This window comes from Narcine bancroftii, chromosome 1 (assembly GCF_036971445.1).
Source record: "Narcine bancroftii isolate sNarBan1 chromosome 1, sNarBan1.hap1, whole genome shotgun sequence".
In the NCBI taxonomy this organism is placed as follows: domain Eukaryota; kingdom Metazoa; phylum Chordata; class Chondrichthyes; order Torpediniformes; family Narcinidae; genus Narcine; species Narcine bancroftii.
The window spans coordinates 254,234,815-254,254,277 of NC_091469.1; the positions used below are offsets into that span (position 1 = coordinate 254,234,815).

At 46.6% G+C, this 19,463-nt stretch overlaps 1 protein-coding gene across 1 annotated transcript in view; it reads right to left on the bottom strand.

Annotated features, from left to right (window-relative positions):
• Window positions 1–1,884: 1,884 nt before the first annotated feature.
• Window positions 1,885–19,463, bottom strand: part of pamr1b (peptidase domain containing associated with muscle regeneration 1b) — a 103,537-nt gene continuing 85,958 nt past the window's right edge. The window contains exons 12-15 of the mRNA XM_069895726.1: window positions 18,452–18,518; window positions 8,397–8,629; window positions 3,695–3,987; window positions 1,885–2,588 (exon numbers count right to left, since the gene is read on the bottom strand). Of these exons, the coding sequence (XP_069751827.1) occupies window positions 2,058–2,588; window positions 3,695–3,987; window positions 8,397–8,629; window positions 18,452–18,518 (1,124 nt within the window). The 3' untranslated portion in view covers window positions 1,885–2,057. The remainder of the gene's footprint in view (window positions 2,589–3,694; window positions 3,988–8,396; window positions 8,630–18,451; window positions 18,519–19,463) is intronic.

Genomic DNA, 19,463 nt, shown 5'->3' on the forward strand with positions numbered 1-19,463 from the left:
TCCAGAGGAGATAAACATTGCAATTTATTCACAGTGTGAAGGCTCACAGCAATTTTACAGAAGAAGAGATGGAAGTGGGATGGGCAGAAAACCAGCAGATGGGAGGGGTGGGCTACAGCCATGGATCTGGGGAGAATGAGAAGCTGATTTATGACATAATGATCCCAAGAGAGTGGGATCGTGATCCATGGGGAGAGGGAACATGATCCCTGGGAAAGGGAATGTAATCCATGGGACAGGAATGTGATCCCTGGGGAGAGGAAATGTGATCCCTGGGGAAAGGGAACATGATCCATGGGAGTGGGAACGTGATCCCTGGGAAAGGAAACATGATCCATGGAGAGAGGGAACTTGATTCCTGAGGAATGGGAATGTGATCCCTGGGGAGAGTAAATGTGATCCCTGGGGAAAGGGAACATGATCCCTGGGGAGAGAGAATGTGATCACTGGGAAAGAGAATGTGATTCTCCGGGGAGAGGGAATGAGATCCTTGGGAGAGGGAACGTGAACCTTGAAAAAGGGAATGTGATTCCCTGGGAGAGGGAACATGATCCCTGGGAAAGGGAACGTGATCCCTGGGAAGAGGGAACGTGATCCCTGGGGAGAAGGAACATGATACCTGGGGAGAGGGAACGTGATCCTTGAGAAAGGGAATGTGATCCCTGGGAAAGGAATGTGTTCCCTGGGAGTGGGAACGTGATCCCTGGGAGAGGAAACATGATCATTGGGAGAGGGAATGTGATCCCAGGGAAAGGGAACATGATCCCTGAGAGAGGTAACTTGATCGCTGGGGAGTGGGAACATGATCCCTCGGGAGTGGGAACGTGATCCCTGGGAAAAGGAACATGATCCCTGGGAGAGGAAATGTGATCCCTGGGAGAGAGAATGTGATCTCTGGGGAGAAGGAATGTAATCCCAGGGAAAGGGAACGTGATCCCTGGGAGAGGAAATGTGATCCCTGGGAGAGGGAACATGATCCCTGGGGAGAGGGAACATTATCCTTGAGAAAGGGAATGTGATCTCTGGGAAAGGAACGTGTTCCCTGGGGAGTGGGAACGTGATCCCTGGGGAGAGAGAATGTGATCCCTGGGAGAGGAATTGTGATCCCTGAGAGAGGGAATGTGATCCCTGGGGAGAAGGAATGTAATCCCAGGGAAAGGGAACATGATCCCTGGGGAGAGGGAACATGATCCCTGGGGAGTGGGATTGTGATCCCTGGGAAAGGGAATGTGATCCCTGGGGAGAGGAAATGTGATCCCTGGGAGAGGGATTGTGATCCCTGGGAGAAGAAATGTGATCCCTGGCAGAGAGAACGTGATCCCTGGGAAAGGGAACTTGATCCCTATGAGAGGTAACGTGATCCCTGGGGAGTGGAACATGATCCCTGGGGCGTGGTAATGTGATCCCTGGGGAGAAGGAATGTAATCCCAGGGAAAGGGAATGTGATCCCTGGGAAAGGGAATGTGATCCCTGTGAAAGGGAATGTGATCCCTGGGGAGAGGAAATGTGATCCCTGGGGAAAGGGAACATGATCCATGGGGAGTGGGAACAAGATCCCTGGGGAGTGGGAATGTGATCCCTGGGAAAAGGAACGTGATCCCTGGGGAGAGGGAACATGATCCCTGGGAGAGGAAATGTGATTCCTGGGAGAGGGAACATGATCCCTGGGGAGAGGAAATGTGATCCATGGGGAGAGGGAACGTGGTCCCTGGGAAAGGGAATGTGATCCGTGGGAGAGGGAACGTGATCCCTGGGGAGAGGAAATCAAATCTCCGTTGAGAGGGAATGAAATCCCTGAGGGGTGGAGACTGAATCCGTTGGTTGCTCTGAATATTGGCTCAATATATGCAGGAGTTGCTGATAAAAATCACACCAATTCACCAATTCAGTCATTGTGTTTAATGGATGGCGCATGCTGATTGGTCCAGCTGTCCCGTCGTTTCATTGGTTACCTTGTGTAAACAACACTGTCGGTTCAAAGGATGAAAGTTGTGTAGCAAATTGGGAGTTGCCTCTCTTCTGGTTGGTGCCACTATTTGTGGCCTCGGTGAGGATTCTTATTTCAGGTGCTTCTCGATCCAGTCTTTGAAGGGAGTTACGTTGGTGTAGACGGTGAAAAGTTCATGGCTGCATCCTTTCTCGTACCCCCAGCTGACCAACCCCACCAGGTACCAGGTGAGGGCTTTGCCGACCTTGTCTGCTGCTGGGAGGCTTGCTACGCCTCCCGTCTCCAGTGGGCAGATGTTTGAGAACCCCCTCGGGTCACGGCGGGCACAGAACATGTTTTCGGTGATGCTGACGGAAATGCCGTGCTCCTCGTACTGCTGCTCGCACTGGACAGCGTCCCCAATGGCGATGGCACCCACTCGCAGGGTGTCGTTCACATGGCTAGGCTCCCCAGCCTCGCTCTGCATTCTCCAGCCGGTGATGTAACCCCGGGAGCCAATGGCAGACAGGTGGCTGGAGTCAGGGAGGCAAATTGGTTGTACCTGGTCAGTGATTTTCGCCTTGTCCATCAGTTTGATTACAGCGATGTCAGAATCCAACAGGATTGGGTCGTAGGAGGGATGCACAATAACTCCGGAGATCTGTTGGGATTAAATCAGAACCTTGGGAGAGCAGTTCACCTATCACATTATTCGTTGGTCCGCCTATCACCAATCTGGGGGAGTCTGTCACTGATGGGCTCGCAATTCATTTCATTTAATTTAGAGGATGCTGCTCAGATAACAGTCCCTTCCAGCCCATGACCCCATGCCACCTACAACACCTATGTGGCCAATTAGTCTACTTACACCCCCCCCCCATGTCTTTAGAACAGGGGAGTCAACCAGAACCCCCGGAGGAAATTCATGCAGGCACGGAGAGAACATGCAAACTCCTTATGGACAGCAGCAAATTTGAACCTAGGTGACTCGCACTTTAATATCATAGAATCCGTGGGAGTCCGTGAGTCCATGCAACCAAATTATACCCAATTGGCCTACAACCCCCGGTACGTTTTGAAGGGTGGGAGGAAGCCGGAGCCCCCGGAGGAAACCCACACAGACACGGGGATAATGTACAAACAGTTAAGGGATTCGAAACCTGGCCCAAATCACTGGCACTGTTATAGCATTGAGCTATGCCGACCGTGCCGCCTAGTAGAATGTGGCCTTGCTCCAATGCATGGCTGGCGCCAAGGGGGTGGGCTTTTGTGGCCATTTCCCCCCTTAAATTAGTTATTGTGTCCCCCCCCCCCCCACGACCCACAGCACTAGCGGCACATGGTTTCATCTCCATGTGGTTTGACTCCACACACTATAAGCACGCACGTTTGTCTGTTGCGTAGGAGGGAGGGGGAAGTGTGACGGCAGCGCACAGAGGTTGTTCATGGCAGGTATGGCACCCACTTCTCCCCCCCGCTTATTGAGTGAGTTTTCAAGTATCAGTTTGTGCCCCCTCCCACCCTGTGGTTACCCTAAAGCCCCCCGATGAATCTTGTTCTGACTCTGCTCCAATGTCCACATCCAGAGAACAAGGCAGTTGCCTGCTTCATTCAACACTGGGGAATAGTCTTAAAACCACACGTGGGGTCAATGAGCATGTATCATGGAATCCAACACTCAGTCATGTCTGAGGGTTCACCACCCTCAAGCCCTCAGTCAGTACTGGAATTCCTCCATCCCATTTCCCCCATCCCCTGCCCCCTCACCTGCAGGTACTGCCGGCTCTCCTCCTGTTGGGCCTCGTCATGGAGGTACTTGCCCAGAACCACCATCAGGTCAGCCGTGTTGATCAGCACCGCTTTGCCCAGCTCTGTGACACAGTGGGCCGCCATTACCACACTGCGCTCATTCAGGACTGCCCCGCTGCAGGCCAGGAACCAGCTGCGCCCACTGCCAATCTCATTGTTGGTCCGCGACGCCTTCCGGTAGAGGGCGGCTTGCCAGGGCCAGCTCATTGAAGGGACGTTCTCTTGGCTGAAGTTGCCCAGTTTTCCACAAACTGCAGAGGAGGAGAGCAGGAGAAAGGCAAGCATGAGGAGAGAGAAGACCAAAGGATCATCCCATCTACAATCAGATGTGAGATAGTGGCCTCAAAGTGGGAGCAGTACAAAAATATCACAAAGGAGGCAAGTTGTGATGATGGGCACCAGGTTCCCAAAACAAGCAACACCCTTCACAGTTCCACCTCGGAAAGAGGTTACCAGGGAGACTAAGGGTAAGAGCTGAAGGTCTTCTAATCTTGGAAAAGCAGCCAGCATATTAAAAGAATCATCCCACCCTGATCATATTCTCCCCACCCCGATCATATTCTCTTCACCCCGTCCCGTCAGTGAGACGTTTCACATGTGTGAGATCACGTGCCACCTGATTCAAGGAGAGTCCATTCCTGCCATCGCCAGTCTCCTGAACGAACCTCATTTCAGTTAAATAATGTTGCCTCTGCTCTGCCCCAACTGATCTCCTCCGTAACTCTGCTCTCTCCACAGTGTGTTTTTACTGTTAAGCTGTTGACTAGCTGGATTGCTCGCAATGCGAACTTCCCCTCACTCTACATGTGGCAATAACCTTGAACCTGAGGAAACGCCACAACTCCATTCACTTCTGGGAATCTCTGGCCCACAATCACTTGGTGCAGTGTGGAGAAGCTCCGAATCAGAATCAGAATTTATTGTCGTGAACAAAGTCACAAAATTTGGCGTTTTGTGGCAGCGTCATGGTGCAAACATACATATAAACACTTTTACAACAATAAGTTAAAATAAAACAAAATAGTACACCAAAAGTAAGGCAGTGTCTTTAGTTCATTGATCATTCAGGAATCTGATGGCAGCGGGGAAGAAGCTGCCCCTGTGCCACTGAGTGGTCATCTTTAGGCTCCTGTACCTTTTCTCCAATGGTAGTGGAGTGAAGAGGGCATGGCCTGGGTGGTGGGGTCTTTGAGGATAGAGGCTGCTTTTTTTAAGACATTGCCTCATGTAGATGTCCTCGATGAATTGAAGTCTGGTGCCTGTGATGTTGCAGGCTGAGTTAACAACCCTCTGGAGTTGGCACCTCCAGACCAGGCAGTGAATCAAGCAGCCAGAATGCTCTCCACAGTACACCTGTAGTGGTTTACGAGAGTCTCCTCAGACACCTCACAAAGTATAGCCTTCTTCGTGATTGTGTCAACTCAGGACGATGTTTCAGGAGCACCCAGAAGCCCTGCATCAGTGGTGAGAGGATCCCCCCCACCACCACCTGTCATATCTGTGGAAGGATCGGAGGGGGGATTAGGGGGGTGGGGGGGGGAGTCACCACACGTCCTACAAAATTACTCTGGCAGCAAGTCATTCCGAGGGAAAGCCTGAGGAGAAGGAAGTGGAAGATCTCCTCAATACGTTTGCTGTGATTAATGGATTAGATTAGACAGACAAAGAAAAACTGGCAGGTAAAGAGCAAAGTGCCACTCTGGAGTCACATCAACCACTCCTTCACATAAAGGTCACCGTCAATCTGGAATTCTTCCCTCCTCACCCTCCCCTCGCACCCCCCCGCCCCAAAGCTGGCGAGGCGGGGGTTCAATCGAAAATATAATTGGGCAGCACGGTTGGCGTAGAGATTAGCACAATGCTGTTAAAGCACCAGCGATCGGGACAGGGCTTCGAATCCCATGCTGTCTGTCAGAGTTTGTATGTTCTCCCTGTGTCTGCATGGGTTTCCTCTGGGCCTCCGGTTTCCTCCCACTGTTCAAAGCGTACCAGGGGTTCTAGGTTAATTGGGTGTGATTGGGCAGCATGGGCTCTGGGCTGAAAGGGCATGTAACCATGCTGTATGCCCTAATTTAAATTAAGAATTTAAACATTGATTTACATTGTTGGGCAAGAAAATTAAAGGAAATAAAATTAGAATCACAGAGAGGTAAAGCAAAAAAAAAGCACCTTCAGCCCATCAAGTCCATGCCAACCACAAATCTCCCCACATTCTCATTAATGCCCCAGATTCCCCCTCCCCCCCCCCCCCCCCCACAGATTCTACCACTCACCATCGCACTCGAGTTAAGGGGCTGAATCATCCACTTCCTTTGTTGTTTTCCAATCCAGTTTGGATTAAAAAAAGACAGAGTGGAAATACGGAAAGTGTTCCGCATTTCCCTTGGGATGGTCTCAGCACAGGTCCACAAAAAACCTCTCCCCCTTGTATATTTCAAAAGAATTAATCTAGTGCAACAAGGTTTCAGGTCCTGAGCTTCTAGAAATTATAGGATTATCATTCCCAAAACTTCTTTATTTGGTTTACCCCAAATCCTTACCCTGACTACGTTCTTCCAGTCCCCCTCTCCACAGTACCTCTATCCCCTCCAAAACTCTCAACTCAACCCACACTACCCCTACTCCACCCCACAGTGTCCATCTCCTGCCAAATGTTCCTGTCATCCTTCATTTATCCCTGTTCCCCATTCACTGCAATCATCTCTCTGCCTCCATCCTCTCCCAATCCATCTGATTTCAGGCACGTGACAGCTTCCAGTCTAATTTTTAATTTTAATTTGGACATACAGCATGGTACAGGCCATTTCAGCCCAAGAGTCTGTGCCATCCAATTTACACCCCATTAACCTACACCCTCAGTCTGTTTTGAAATGGAGCCCCCAGAGAAGACCCACGTAGACACGGGGAAAACGTACAAACTCTTACAGTCAGTGCAGGATTCGAAGCCCATTCCGGTCCCGATCACTGGTGCTAACCGTTACACCAACCATGCCATCCTAATGTGTTGGTCCTAGTGTTCATTGCCATGTTAGCTTCTCTGCTCATCTATCTCTAGGAAATCTTATACTGTGTAATCCTTCTTAGATGTTTCACTTTATCACTCAGGTATCAACAGGAACCGCTTAAATTTTCTATACAATGCAGGAAACACCACAATCTATATGGAAAGCAACACACTGCTAAAAGAAACCTTTTGTCTTTTAGAAAGCCAACCAATGACATTGTGTTGTTTAAGCACCTCCTGCATGCTTCAAGCGAATGAAGCTCCCAGTATTACATTACTTTGTATCATATTGTAGCAGCTGGTGTTGCCACTTAATTTATTTGTGCCCACAATCATCTTTAACGGTACCGCCTCCAAACCCGGAACAATCCGGAGTGGGGAATTTTTCCCTTGCAAAGCCTCTCTGCTACTCAATGCAATCATGGCACATCTCCCTACCTTGCTCCCTGTGCCCCAGAAATGTGAAATGAAAAGAGAAAATGTTGGAAATGGTGGAAGAGGAAGCGTTACGCGATGTCTCTGAAGGAACTTGTTCTTACTTCCCTTTTTTGCTTTAAAATTGGTGCCGGGTTACCTGGCAACTCTTTGTGTGCCTCTACAGGGCGAGCAAAGGAAACCTTTTCAATGTATCTTCTGTATATGACAATAAACTCAATCCTGAAACTTTTTTTTAATTTTAGAGATAACAGACCCTTCTGGCCCATGAGCCCATGCTACCCAATTAACGAACAAACCCCATAGGTTTTGGGAGGCTGGGAGGAAACCCACACAGACACAGGGTGAGCGTACAAACCCCTTACAGACAGCACCAGATTCAAACCTAGGTCGCTACTACAGTAAAACCTCATTAGAACATGGTAGTTGGGGTCCAAGATTTCATACCGCGTTACAACCGAGTCGCAGAACAGATGCCCACAGATAATCAAACCCAAATATTACCAGTTTTCGAAGGACCCGCGATCTAGAACTAACAATTTCAATGAAAGAAAGCAAGTGCATTCTTTTAATATTGGGTTTCTGAATTTTATTCAACTGATTTGCAAAGTTTGGGGTCCACAGACACCTGCGCTATAAGCGATTCCGGGGATTAACGAATCGCGTTCTAACGAGGTTTCAGTGTATTGCGCTAACTGCTAAACAAACCGTGCCAACCTCTATGCGAACCGTGCCACCCTCTATGCGAACTGTGCCACCCTCTATGCAAACCATGCCACCCACTATGCGAACCGTGCCACCCTCTATGCAAACCATGCCACCCTCTATGCAAACCGTGCCACCCTCTATGCGAACTGTGCCACCCTTGATATCCCATTGCCTTGATCTGTTTTTTCCAGTACAAGAGCTACCTCCTTATTGAATATATTTAGTGATTTGGCCTCTTATTGTCCTCTGTGGTAGAGAATGGAACATGTTCCCCACCCTCTGAGTGACACCTGACTCTTCGGATCAGTCTGAATCCCACACCCTTAAGCTGTGAACCCTTGGTTTTGTATTTCCCACCATTCGGATCGTCCATCCTGGATCTATCTGTCAGGTCACATCAGGATTTTAAACAGAATGAAAAGTAATAGGCTATATTAAAGCACCTTTCTCACACTGCACCACCTTAAAGCTGAGGCCTTTACCCGAATGTAATTGATCTGGCACTATACGTACTGGGGATGCATGTGGGAGACCGGCCACTCCATTTCCCTGTTTTGAGGCACGTTCTCTTCCTGCTCCCAAGGCGTCGGTAGAAGGGGGAGATGCACTCGTACTCCAATTGCGTGTGAGGATGGTAGAATCCTGCGGGTAGATTCCCAACGCGCTGGACCGGAGCTTTAGTAGGCGAGAATTGAGCCTGCCCCTTGTCTAGAATGGTGGATAGGAGCCTGTGAAGTGGCGTGCTTCTGTTGGTGAAAAGAAACAGTCATCAACTACCCTGTAGCATCACCTTCCTCCAACAAACAAGTGATCCTCAAAGGATCTTTAGTCCGGCACTCAAATCGTCCGTGCGCGCACCTCACATGGGATTATCACACACAGAACTGATTTTTCACAGGAGACACACAGGACACTGCAGATGCTGGAACCTGCAGCCAAACACACTTTTCTGCAGGAACTCAGCGGCAGTGGGGAAAAAAAGGGAATGATTGGTGGTTTGAGGGCAGAGCTCATCATGAGCCCTGAGGGAGCGGTGTAAAGAGTCCAGGGAACACTGCTCCTGTAACCAACTACCTGATGAGGAGTTTCAGATCGAGACATTGACTGTTTTTTTCCTCCCACCAGTGCTGCTCGACGCTGAGCACCTCCAGCAGATTGTGTTTGAATATTGCAAAATGAAACTTGGATGAGAACGGTCATAAAAGTTTGATAAAGTACTTATAATTGTGCTTGGTGCAAGTCAGCGTGTAAAACAAATTTTAGCAGACTAAGTACTGAATGTAAACCACATAACAAACTGGACTGAGACTAGATTTTACACATGTCTAGACGCAGTATGGGAGATTTTATGGTGAGACAGCTCTCCATTTTGTTAAGAAGCCCAGAGGACCCCAAAACCCAGCACCAATAGATATTCACCAAGACAAATGGTTATTTACACAAAAGTTGCTTTTAATTATCTTTAAACATTAAAATAAAATTAAACTTTAACCTATCACTATTGACTTACTTAACTTAACTTAACCCCCTTTTAATTCTATGTGTGTGTAAGTTCAGAAAGTTCTTTGGCTCACAGTCCAATCTCAGTTCTCATTCCTCCAAGTTCACTGGTTGCAGCCAATTCTTATACTGTGAACAGAATTTAACATTTATAAAGTTCTCCAGGCTTTCGTGCTTCAAAGGTCAATGGTTACTGCTCAGGAAAGTTCTTGTCGGTTTTCAGAGAGAGATTTGTTGTTCCTTTTACTTCCATCAGCCACTTCAGTGTCTTGCTGAAGAAACTTGCCCCCTCAGGATTCTCCATATAATAACCTCTTTCTTTTCGATCACCAAAGAATTCCTTCTTGTTTCTCTCACTCCAAGTGAAACATTAGACAGCCAGTCCTCTCCTCTTGCATGAACCACAAGGGCTTTGTCCTGTTCCAATCCCCGCTGCTATCTGCTAGCTGTAACACTGTAGAACTGATCTGTCTGTGTGTGTGTGTGTGTGTGTGTGTGTGTGTGTGTGTGTGTGTGTGTCTCTCTCTCTCTCACAGAGAGAAAAGCCTGTTTGACTCTCTCTGCTTTCAAAACCACATGACCCTCTTAGAACAACAAGCTCTCTTACAGACAATCTGTGGCTCCAACAAGATCTTTTATCTGTTGCCTTTTGTAAACAACAATTCATTAGTGAAGTCTCTTGAGCACTCTTCAATGCTCTTGCAAAAGCTCTGAGGCCCTGATATGTCTAGCATGGGGCAGAGCTCCAGTATTTTAAATAAGATCTGTTTTAAAGTGGTTTGTATGCAACCTACTCAAACAAACTTTTCCCAATTTATCTCCCAAAAACTTATCTATATTCTTTGTTACAATATACACATATGCTAAATGCAATCTGCTGGAGAAACTTAATGGGTCAAGTAGCATCAGGAGTCAATATTTTCAGCTGGAACATCGACCATTCTCTTCCTCCCACAGATAGATGCAGGATAGACGATCCTGATGGTGGGAAGTACAAAGTCAGGGCTCACAGCTTAAGGTTGTGTGTCTCGGACTGATCCAAGGAGTCAGGTGTCACAGAGAGAGGGGAGCATATGGCATTGTCTACCACAGAGGGCACGGGCGGACGAATCATTAAATATATTTAAGAATAGGTTGCAATGTACTAGATGGAAGAATATCTCTCAGGTTCCTACAGGAGATGGTGTTTAGCTTCAGGTTCCAGTATCTGCAGTGTCCTGTGTCTCTGCATATAGACATATGCTGTTGATGCACATGACTTGGACCTCTAGTTCAGAATCATTGACCTAGAGTGAGAGCTGTGGACACTCTGATACATGAAGAGGGCAAAGAGTATCTGGACAGAACCTGGTTGTTCCTCCTGAAGATGGTGTAGATCAGTTTGGGGTGGGACGAAGGATTCCTCATGTCCACCTTCTCTCTTTTAAAAATAGTTCCATGCAAATGCAAGCCGATCTAATTTTATAGTTCAATACAAATTCACAGTAGAACATTAAAAACAGAGGCAGCTTATGTCCCCAAGAGCTAAGCAAATGACTCAAAAGGTGAAGAACATGACCAATCATGCAAAGAAATTTAAAATCTAATGCTTAATGCTGATGAGTCATTCATAAAACAGGTGCGACAGAAAAGGAACTCGAAAATAATTATGTAAGTTATCTCAATTAAAAACACAGCTGTATTCCCTGAAGAAAAGTCTCCCCAATATAACAAGGAACTCCCAAAATCTAATAAGGAGATTGGGGTCATGCTAGTGAATGACTTTGTCTTAGTATTAACATTAGAGAAAATTCTAATAAACTAATTCTAAATCACCAACAGAAACTTGTCAAATATAAGCAAAAGGTTGATGGCGCGAGTGACGACAATTACCAGAATTGTCTCCAGGGATGACAGGGGTATTGTTGATCTCCTAATTATAACCTTGCAAATGCAAAGCATAGGAATGTTTGCAGGGGCTGTGATTTTAGTTTAACAGGAAAATTCTTTCACATCTTATTCAAGGAAAGTGAGAGGAGGAATCCAGTGACCCAGAGGGCTCCGCTTTGACATTTGTTTTCAACAAAGTGCTCGAGCGTATAAGAGTGACTGAGCGCGTGAACACTTCGAGATGGTCTGGGGTAACCAGTGATGCACGAGTAAATAATCAGTAAAGGTCATTTCCAAGGAGTAATCAAACCTTTTGACCGGGCTGCAATGTACTACAAATGGAGGAATATCTACTGATATTATCGATCTGGACTTCCAGAAGGTTTTTGAGAGGATTCTAAGTTGAAGCTCATGGAATTGAAGCCAAATTATTGAATAGTTTGGAGCAGTGAGAGACAAGAAAGATATCTTCTTGGTACAAGTTTGATGAGATGTGATCAGCATGCTCTCCGAGGCCTCCGACTATGTCCCAACCTAACAGATAAGGTGAAGTGGCACATGACTCCGGGGACGCACACAAGTCTGGCCTCCAGAACTGCTGAAAGACCATTAGCTTGGCGAAAAACACCCTTTGTTGGTTTTTAAACATACAGAGATGCCAGTAAGGGAATACTACTGACTGGCACATTCCAGGTTGTAGGGGTATATGCTGAGGAACCCACTGAGGCTTGGCACAGCCAACATGAGAGAGCTGTGAGGAAGGACCACAGTCTAGAGTCTTTCCAGGACATCGAAGGGCTGAAACTGAGGGGAAGCCCTTCAAGTAACAAAGGAGGGAGTAACAGTGTCAAATATAAAATTGATGCAACGATGTACAGTGATGGAAGTGTATGGATATGACATTAAAGGTGCAAAAGAGACTTTGAATGGTTTTCTTTGTAAATAATTTATTTTGAATAAAGTCTATTTTTGATTTTAAAATTACCAGTTTTTTTTTTCTACAACCACGATTAGACCAGTGGTTCTCAACCTTTTTCTTTCCACTCACATCCCACCTTAAGTAATCCCTATGCCGTAGATGCTCTGTGATTAGTAAGGGATTGCTTAAGCTGGGATGTGGATGGGAAGAAAAAGTTGGAAAACCACTGTTTTAATCATAGCTAATTGCCTTGTTATGTACATGGTTTCAGGAAATGGGCCAATGACAATTTTTCTCAAGCAAAATATTTCAGTAACAATTGGGTCTAGGGCAGTGATTCTCATCTTTCCCTTCCCACCTAAGGCAATCCCTTACTAATCACAGAGCACCGATGGCATAGGGATTACTTAAAGTGGGATGTGAGTGGAAAGAAAAAGGTTGAGAACCATTGGATTAGAGGCAGTGTCAATGAGGAAACAGAATATCAATGGCTTTAACCAATTAGCAAAACTGTACAAGATTTTTAAAGGACTTGACAGACAGAGATTGTTTCTTCAGGCTGAAGATTTGAGAACTGGGGGAAAGAGCTTCAAAATAAAGGTTGGGCTACTCAGCACAACCCAAGGGTGTCATGGTTACCATAGTGCAGTATATTTGGGGGCGCGAGCTCATGGGTTGGAAGGGCCTGTTAATATGCTGGTTGTATAAATGTTAAAAATCTCTTCACTCTGAGGATGCCGAACCTTCAGAATTCTCCATCCAAGAAGGCAGTGGGAGCTCAGTTGCAGGCGTTCGCTCAGGACAGAGATCGATGAGCATGAAGGGAATCTGGTGCTATGGTGGTAATGTCGGAGAATGATGCTAATGTCGAGTGACTGTGATGAATGGAGAAGAAGGATCAAAGGGCTGGATGGATTATGCTTGCCCATGCCTCCTAGAGGTAAAGTGACAGCGCATGAAATTGCTCTTCAGACCCTAGAGTCTGTACTGACCTACTAATCCCATTTTTATTCCCTCCACATTCCCATGAATTTCTCCTGATTCAACACTCACCCACATATGGAGTTCTTTACAATCCCAATTAACCTCCAAAAGTCCATATTTTGGGGGCATTTTGAGAAGTGGGAGGATAGCCACACACACACACACACACACACACACACACACACACACACACACACACACACACACACACACACACACACACACACACACACACACACACACACACACACACACACACCCCACCCAGCCTGTGGTTAGGATCAAACCCAGCTCTTTGGAGCTGAGAGGCAGCAACTCCACTGACTGTCCCACTGTGGTGTGTGATCTTCCTTGTTAAAACTGCAGCATATGGATATCAGTTTGGGCTACTTCAAGGTGAAGGAAGGGAATTGATTTCATTGAGACTCAGGGTGATTGAAAGGTAGAAAGAGTGGAAGTCCAAAGAGACCAGGACTTAGTGATCTTCAAAATTTAACAATCAGTTGTGGGAAACAATCTGAAGGCCTTGAGCAGTATTTCTCAACCTGTGATTTGTTGACCAAGTAACTCTTTCTTTGGCTTGGCTTCGCGGATGAAGATTTATGGAGGGGTATGTCCACGGCTGCTGCAGGCTCGTTGGTGACTGACAAGTCCAATGCGAGACAGGCAGGCACAGTTGCAGCGGTTGCAAGGGAAAATTGATTGGTTGGGGTTGGGTGTGGGGTTTTTCCTCCTTTGTCTTTTGTCAGTGAGGTGGGCTCTGCGGTCTTCTTCAAAGGAGGTTGCTGCCCGCCGAACTGTGAGGCATCAAGATGCACGGTTGGAGGTGAGATCAGCCCACTGGTGGTGGTCAATGTGGCAAGCACCAAGAGATTTCTTTAAGCAGTCCTTGTACCTCTTCTTTGGTGCACCCCTGTCTCGGTGGCCAGTGGAGAGCTCGCCATAGAACACGATCTTGGGAAGGCGATGGTCCTCCATTCTGGAGACGTGACCCACCCAGCGCAGTTGGGTCTTCAGCAGAATGGATTCGATGCTTGCGGACTCTGCCAGCTCGAGTACTTCGATGTTGGTGATGAAGTCATTCCAATGAATGTTGAGGATGGAGTGGAGACAGCACTGATGGAAGAGTTCTAGGAGCCTTAGGTGATGCCGGTAGAGGACCCATGATTTGGAGCCAAACAGGAGCGTAGGTATAACAACGGCTCTGTACACGCTGATCTTTGTGCGTTTCTTCAGGTGGTTGTTTTTCCAGACTCTCTTGTGTAGTCTTCCAAAGGTGCTATTTGCCTTGGCGAGTCTGTTGTCTATCTCCTTGTTGATCCTTGCATCCGATGAAATGGTGGAGCCGAGATAGGTAAACTGGTTGACCGTTTTGAGTTTTGTGTGCCCGATGGAGATGTGGGGGGGCTGGTAGTCATGGTGGGGAGCTGGCTGATGGAGGACCTCAGTTTTCTTCAGGCTGACTTCCAGGCCAAACATTTTGGCAGTTTCCGCAAAGCAGGACGTCATGCGCTGGAGAGCTGGCTCTGAATGGGCAACTAAAGCAGCATCATCTGCAAGATGCCAAGTAACTAAGTAACACATAAACAGACATTCCCACCAAAGCAAAACAAAAGTCCCATTAGTGGTCTGGACAGGGGCTTGAACTCACCACAACCTCTTCCTTCTGCACCACATTTGTTATAAATGGTCCACAGAAATAAATGAATACTTAAGGCAGTCTGTCTGGGGCTGGGCGGTGGGGGTGGGGCAGGGGGTGGTGGAAGAATGGTTAAGAACCACTGGCCTAGAGAATTGTGACCTTTATAGCCGGAGAACTGGAATTCAAAGGGATAAAGTGGTATGAAGTCTTGGCCAAGCCAGGCCAGGAGCATTGTGAACTCTTCTGGGCATGAGATTTATGGCTCCAAGTTCATTGTCTTGCATGGAACTGGCCCAAGGGTAGCAGCAGTGTTCAATATAGGTCGAGTACCCCTTATCCGAAGTTCTGAAATCCAAAATGCTCCAAATTCCAAAACTTTTTAAGCACCGACATGACACCCCAAGTGAGCGCCAGTTTGTTACCGACCATCGGCACCTAAGTGCATTACTCCCTGTGTGCTTTTGCCATCCAGCAGAATTTCTAGTGCTGCATTTATCTCCTTTTGTAAGCAGAGATCAAGTTATTTTTTTGGTGTGAAATCTGAAATTCAACTCCCCCTAAAATGCCAGGTTGGAGTGGAACATTATTGCGTTGGAAAAAGCTGGGAAAAAAGTTGCTGTCAAATAGTGGAAGAAGTTTGGAACTCTCTTCAACAAAGAGCAATTGATGTTAGGTGGCTACTTAAAATTTTCATATCTCCTTACAATCTAGAAGGACTGAGTGAACGTTGGTGCCGAGCACTCCCACCTTCTTGTTTCCCTGTTACCTACACTCTCTCATGTACCCATCAATTTGACCACCTCGCCCTCTTCCCGTATTCTCTTGTCACTTTGCCCAAACCTCTAGGTAACTTCCACCAGCCAGTTAACCTATCAACCCGCTGGCTGGTCCTTGGGATGTAGGAGAAAACCGGTGCACCAGGGGAAACCCACACAGTGACAGGAAGAACAACCTCACGCACAGACCGAAGGCCCGGAACAACCCTGACACTCTGGAGAAAGGCGACAGCTGCACGTTAGCACCTCTACTTCCTCAGGAGTTTCCGACGGTTTGGTACGGCGTCAGACACCCTGGCAAATTTCCACAGAGATGTGGTGGAAAGTGTGCTGACCAGCTGCATCACGGTCTGGCAGGGAAGCCCCAATACCCCTGAGCATAAAGCCCTCCAAAAGGTAGTGTACACACCCCAGGACATCACAGGCAAAACCTTCCCCACTATTGAGTACATCTTGGAACACTATCATTGAGGTGGAGGGGTAGCAGCTGTTCCTGAACCTGGTGGTGTGAGTCTTGTGGCACCTACATCTCTTCCCTGATGGCAGCAACGAGAACAGAGTGTATGCTGGGTGGTGAGGGTCTTTGATGATTGCTGCTGCTCTCCAATCAGAGACTCATTTAAGGGTTCTTACTTGTGCACTTTATTGGTTTTCTTTGTTCTCTCTGCATTGCATGAGAGTTTGTTTACATTCGTTATCTGTTTATAGCTTTTTATTTGTTTACTTTATGCTGTGTACAGTTTATCTTTTTGCAATTAGTGTTAATTCTGCCGCACCTGCAGGATAAAGGAATCTCAGGGTTGTATGTGAATGTCATGTATGTACTCTGACAATAAATCTGAAATCTGAAAATTTGAAATCACTGCCCTACCCCTCTTGATCGTTTATCTTGGAAACCAAAGAAAATTAAGCTATTCTGTGACAGAGTATATAGATGTGTTTTTGGGAGATAAATTGGGAAAGATTTGTTTGAGTAGGTCACATACAAACACTTTAAAACAGATCTTATTTGAAATACTGGAGGACCTGCTGTTCTAAGAGGGTCATGTGGTTTTACAAGCAGAGAGAGTCAAACAGGCTTTCTCTCAGAGAGAGAGAGACACACACACAGAAATCATTCTACAGTGTTACAGCCAGCAGAAGTAGCTGGGACTGGATCAGAACAAGCTGGCAGGCTTGTGGAAAGCATTTTGGAAGACAGCCTGGTCAAAGCCCTTGTGGTTCATGGAAGAGGAGAGGACTGGCTGTTTAATGTTTCATTTGGAATAAGTGAAACAAAAAGGAACTTTGTGGTGACCTGAAAGAAAGAGGTTATCATCTGGAGAACGCTGAAGGGGAAATTTTCGTCAGCAAGACACTGAGGTGACTGATGGAAGTACATCAGTTGTGGATGTCCTGGAACAACAAAACTCTCTCTGAAAACCGACAAGAACCTTTCTGAGCAGTATCCATTTACCTTTCAAGCACCAAAGCCTGGTGAACTTTATAAATGTTAAATTCTGTACACAGTGTAAGAATTGCCTGCAACCAGTGAACTTGGAGGAATGAGAAGTGAGATTGGACTGTGAGCCAAAGAACTTTTCTGAACTTAGAATTATAAGGGGGTTAAGTTAGGTGAGTTAAGATAAGTTAAAGTTTGATTCTATTTTCATGTTTAAAGATAATTAAAAGCAACATTTGTTAAGTAATCATTTTTCTTGGTGACTATCTATTGCTGCTAGGTTTTGGGGTCCTCTGGGCTCGTAACACATCATCCGTGTTCTTGTGAATGCAGGACCAGTTTGAGGGGCCAAATAGCCCAACCTTCCTCCTGTCTCCTGACATATATCAGTATGTACCCACAAGTACACAACATCATAAATGCACTCACATAACCCATCTGCTGCACAAAAATATCTCAAGGCATTTTGAAGGCGCACTATCAAACAAAACAGTACAATGTTTCAGAAGGGAAAGTTGGTGCAGTTCACCGTGGCTCAGCCAAGTGGATCAGGACTGAGGAGCATCATAAGAAAGACGACTGGGGTTAATTTGGGAAAGGAACTCCAGACCTTTGGCCATTAAAGGCACAGCTGGCGAATGGAGAGGGCAGTGAAGGAATACAAATACACAGGCTGGCAGAGATAGGGACAGGTGAGGCAGTGGGGAGATGCATAAATGAGGAGGGCAAATTTAAAACAGACCGCTACCTAACTGACAACGTGTCAATCACCGGGGTGATGGGTGAATGGGACAGAAGGCTGTACTTTTTGGATCAGTGGTTCCCAACCTTTTTCTTCCTGCTTACATACCACTTTAAGTATTCCCTTGCCATAGGTGCTCTGTGATTAGTAAGGGATTGCTTAAGGTGGTATGTGGGTGGGATGAAAAAGTTTGTAAACCACTGTTTTAATCGTCCCTCATTGCCTCGTTATGTGCACGGTTTCAGGAAATGGGCCAATGACAATTTTTTTCAAGCAAAATATTTCAGTAACAATTGGGTCGAGAGCAGTGATTCTCAACCTTCCCTTCCCACCTTAGGCAATCCCTTACTAATCACAGAGCACTGATGGCATAGGGATTACTTAAAGTGGTTTGTGAGTGGAAAGAAAAGTTTGAAAACCACTGGTTTGTATGAACTTCAAAATGTTAATAAATGACTGCAGGGTGGGGGTGGTGGTGTGGGGGGAAAAATGTTTTTCAGCAGATGGTGTGAAGGAGTAGAGATCGAGCAGCGATCAGGGTGGGTTTTTATCTAGGATAAATGGACACTGATGCTGGGAAACTGGGACCATACGCAAAGTGCTGGAGTATCTCAGCAGGTCAGGCAGCATCTGTGAGAGGCATCAATATTTGGGCCGAAGCCCTTCGGCAGGAATTCCTTCAATAGGGGCCTCACCTGCTCTGAGGCTGCGTTGACAGGACTTTCTGCTTCACCAGGTTAGGGAGCTTGGGTTTCTTGCAAGCTGAAACAGAAACAAAGGCACATCAGTCCAAGCAGCAGAAGGAGCAGTGGCAGAGTGGCATTCTCACCACGTCAGAGACCTGGAGTCAATCCTGACCTCGGGTGCTGTCGGCGTGGAGTCTACATGTACTCCTTGCGACCGCGAGCCTTTCTCCCGGGGGTGAGAGGAGGGATGCTCAGGTGTCCTCCTACATCCCAAAAACATAAAGATTGGTTGGCTCACTGGCTGTTGTAAGTGGTCCCTAGAGGATGAGTGAGTGGTGGAATCTGTGAGGAAGGAGTAGATGGGAACGTGGGATCACTGGGATTAATGTAGGATTAGTCTGCATAGGTCATTGATGGGTCAGTAGGGATGGTGGGGTGAAGGGCCTGTTTCTATGCTCTATGTCTCCATGACCCTAATTTAATATCTTTTAATCGCCGAATAATCACAGTCAGTATTGGAATTGTTGACCAAATCCGTATCTCACCAGCTTCTGGGGGGAGGGGGGCAAGAGGTCCTGATTACCAATAGTTTTTATGTGATGGACAGTTTAGCCCAGAGTGGAACATCTCAGGTTCCCCACCACAGGAAACTGTTTCTCTCTGTTTACCCAATCTAATGATTAATCCCAGTTGATCTTCCATCTCCTTCCCATTCCTCCTTCCCAAAATCTTTGGGGTTATAGTAACATTTACAAGGCCTGTTTGGAAAAATCAGTTGATTTTTCCCCAGCAATTTGGACACACACACAAACACACGCACATACACACAGACATACACACTCAAAAACATGCACATACACAAACACACAAACACATCCACATACACACAGACGCAAACACATTACATACAGATACACACAAACACACACACATACAAACACGCACATTACATACAGACACACACATTACATACAGACACACACAAATACAGACAAACACATACACATGAACATACACACAC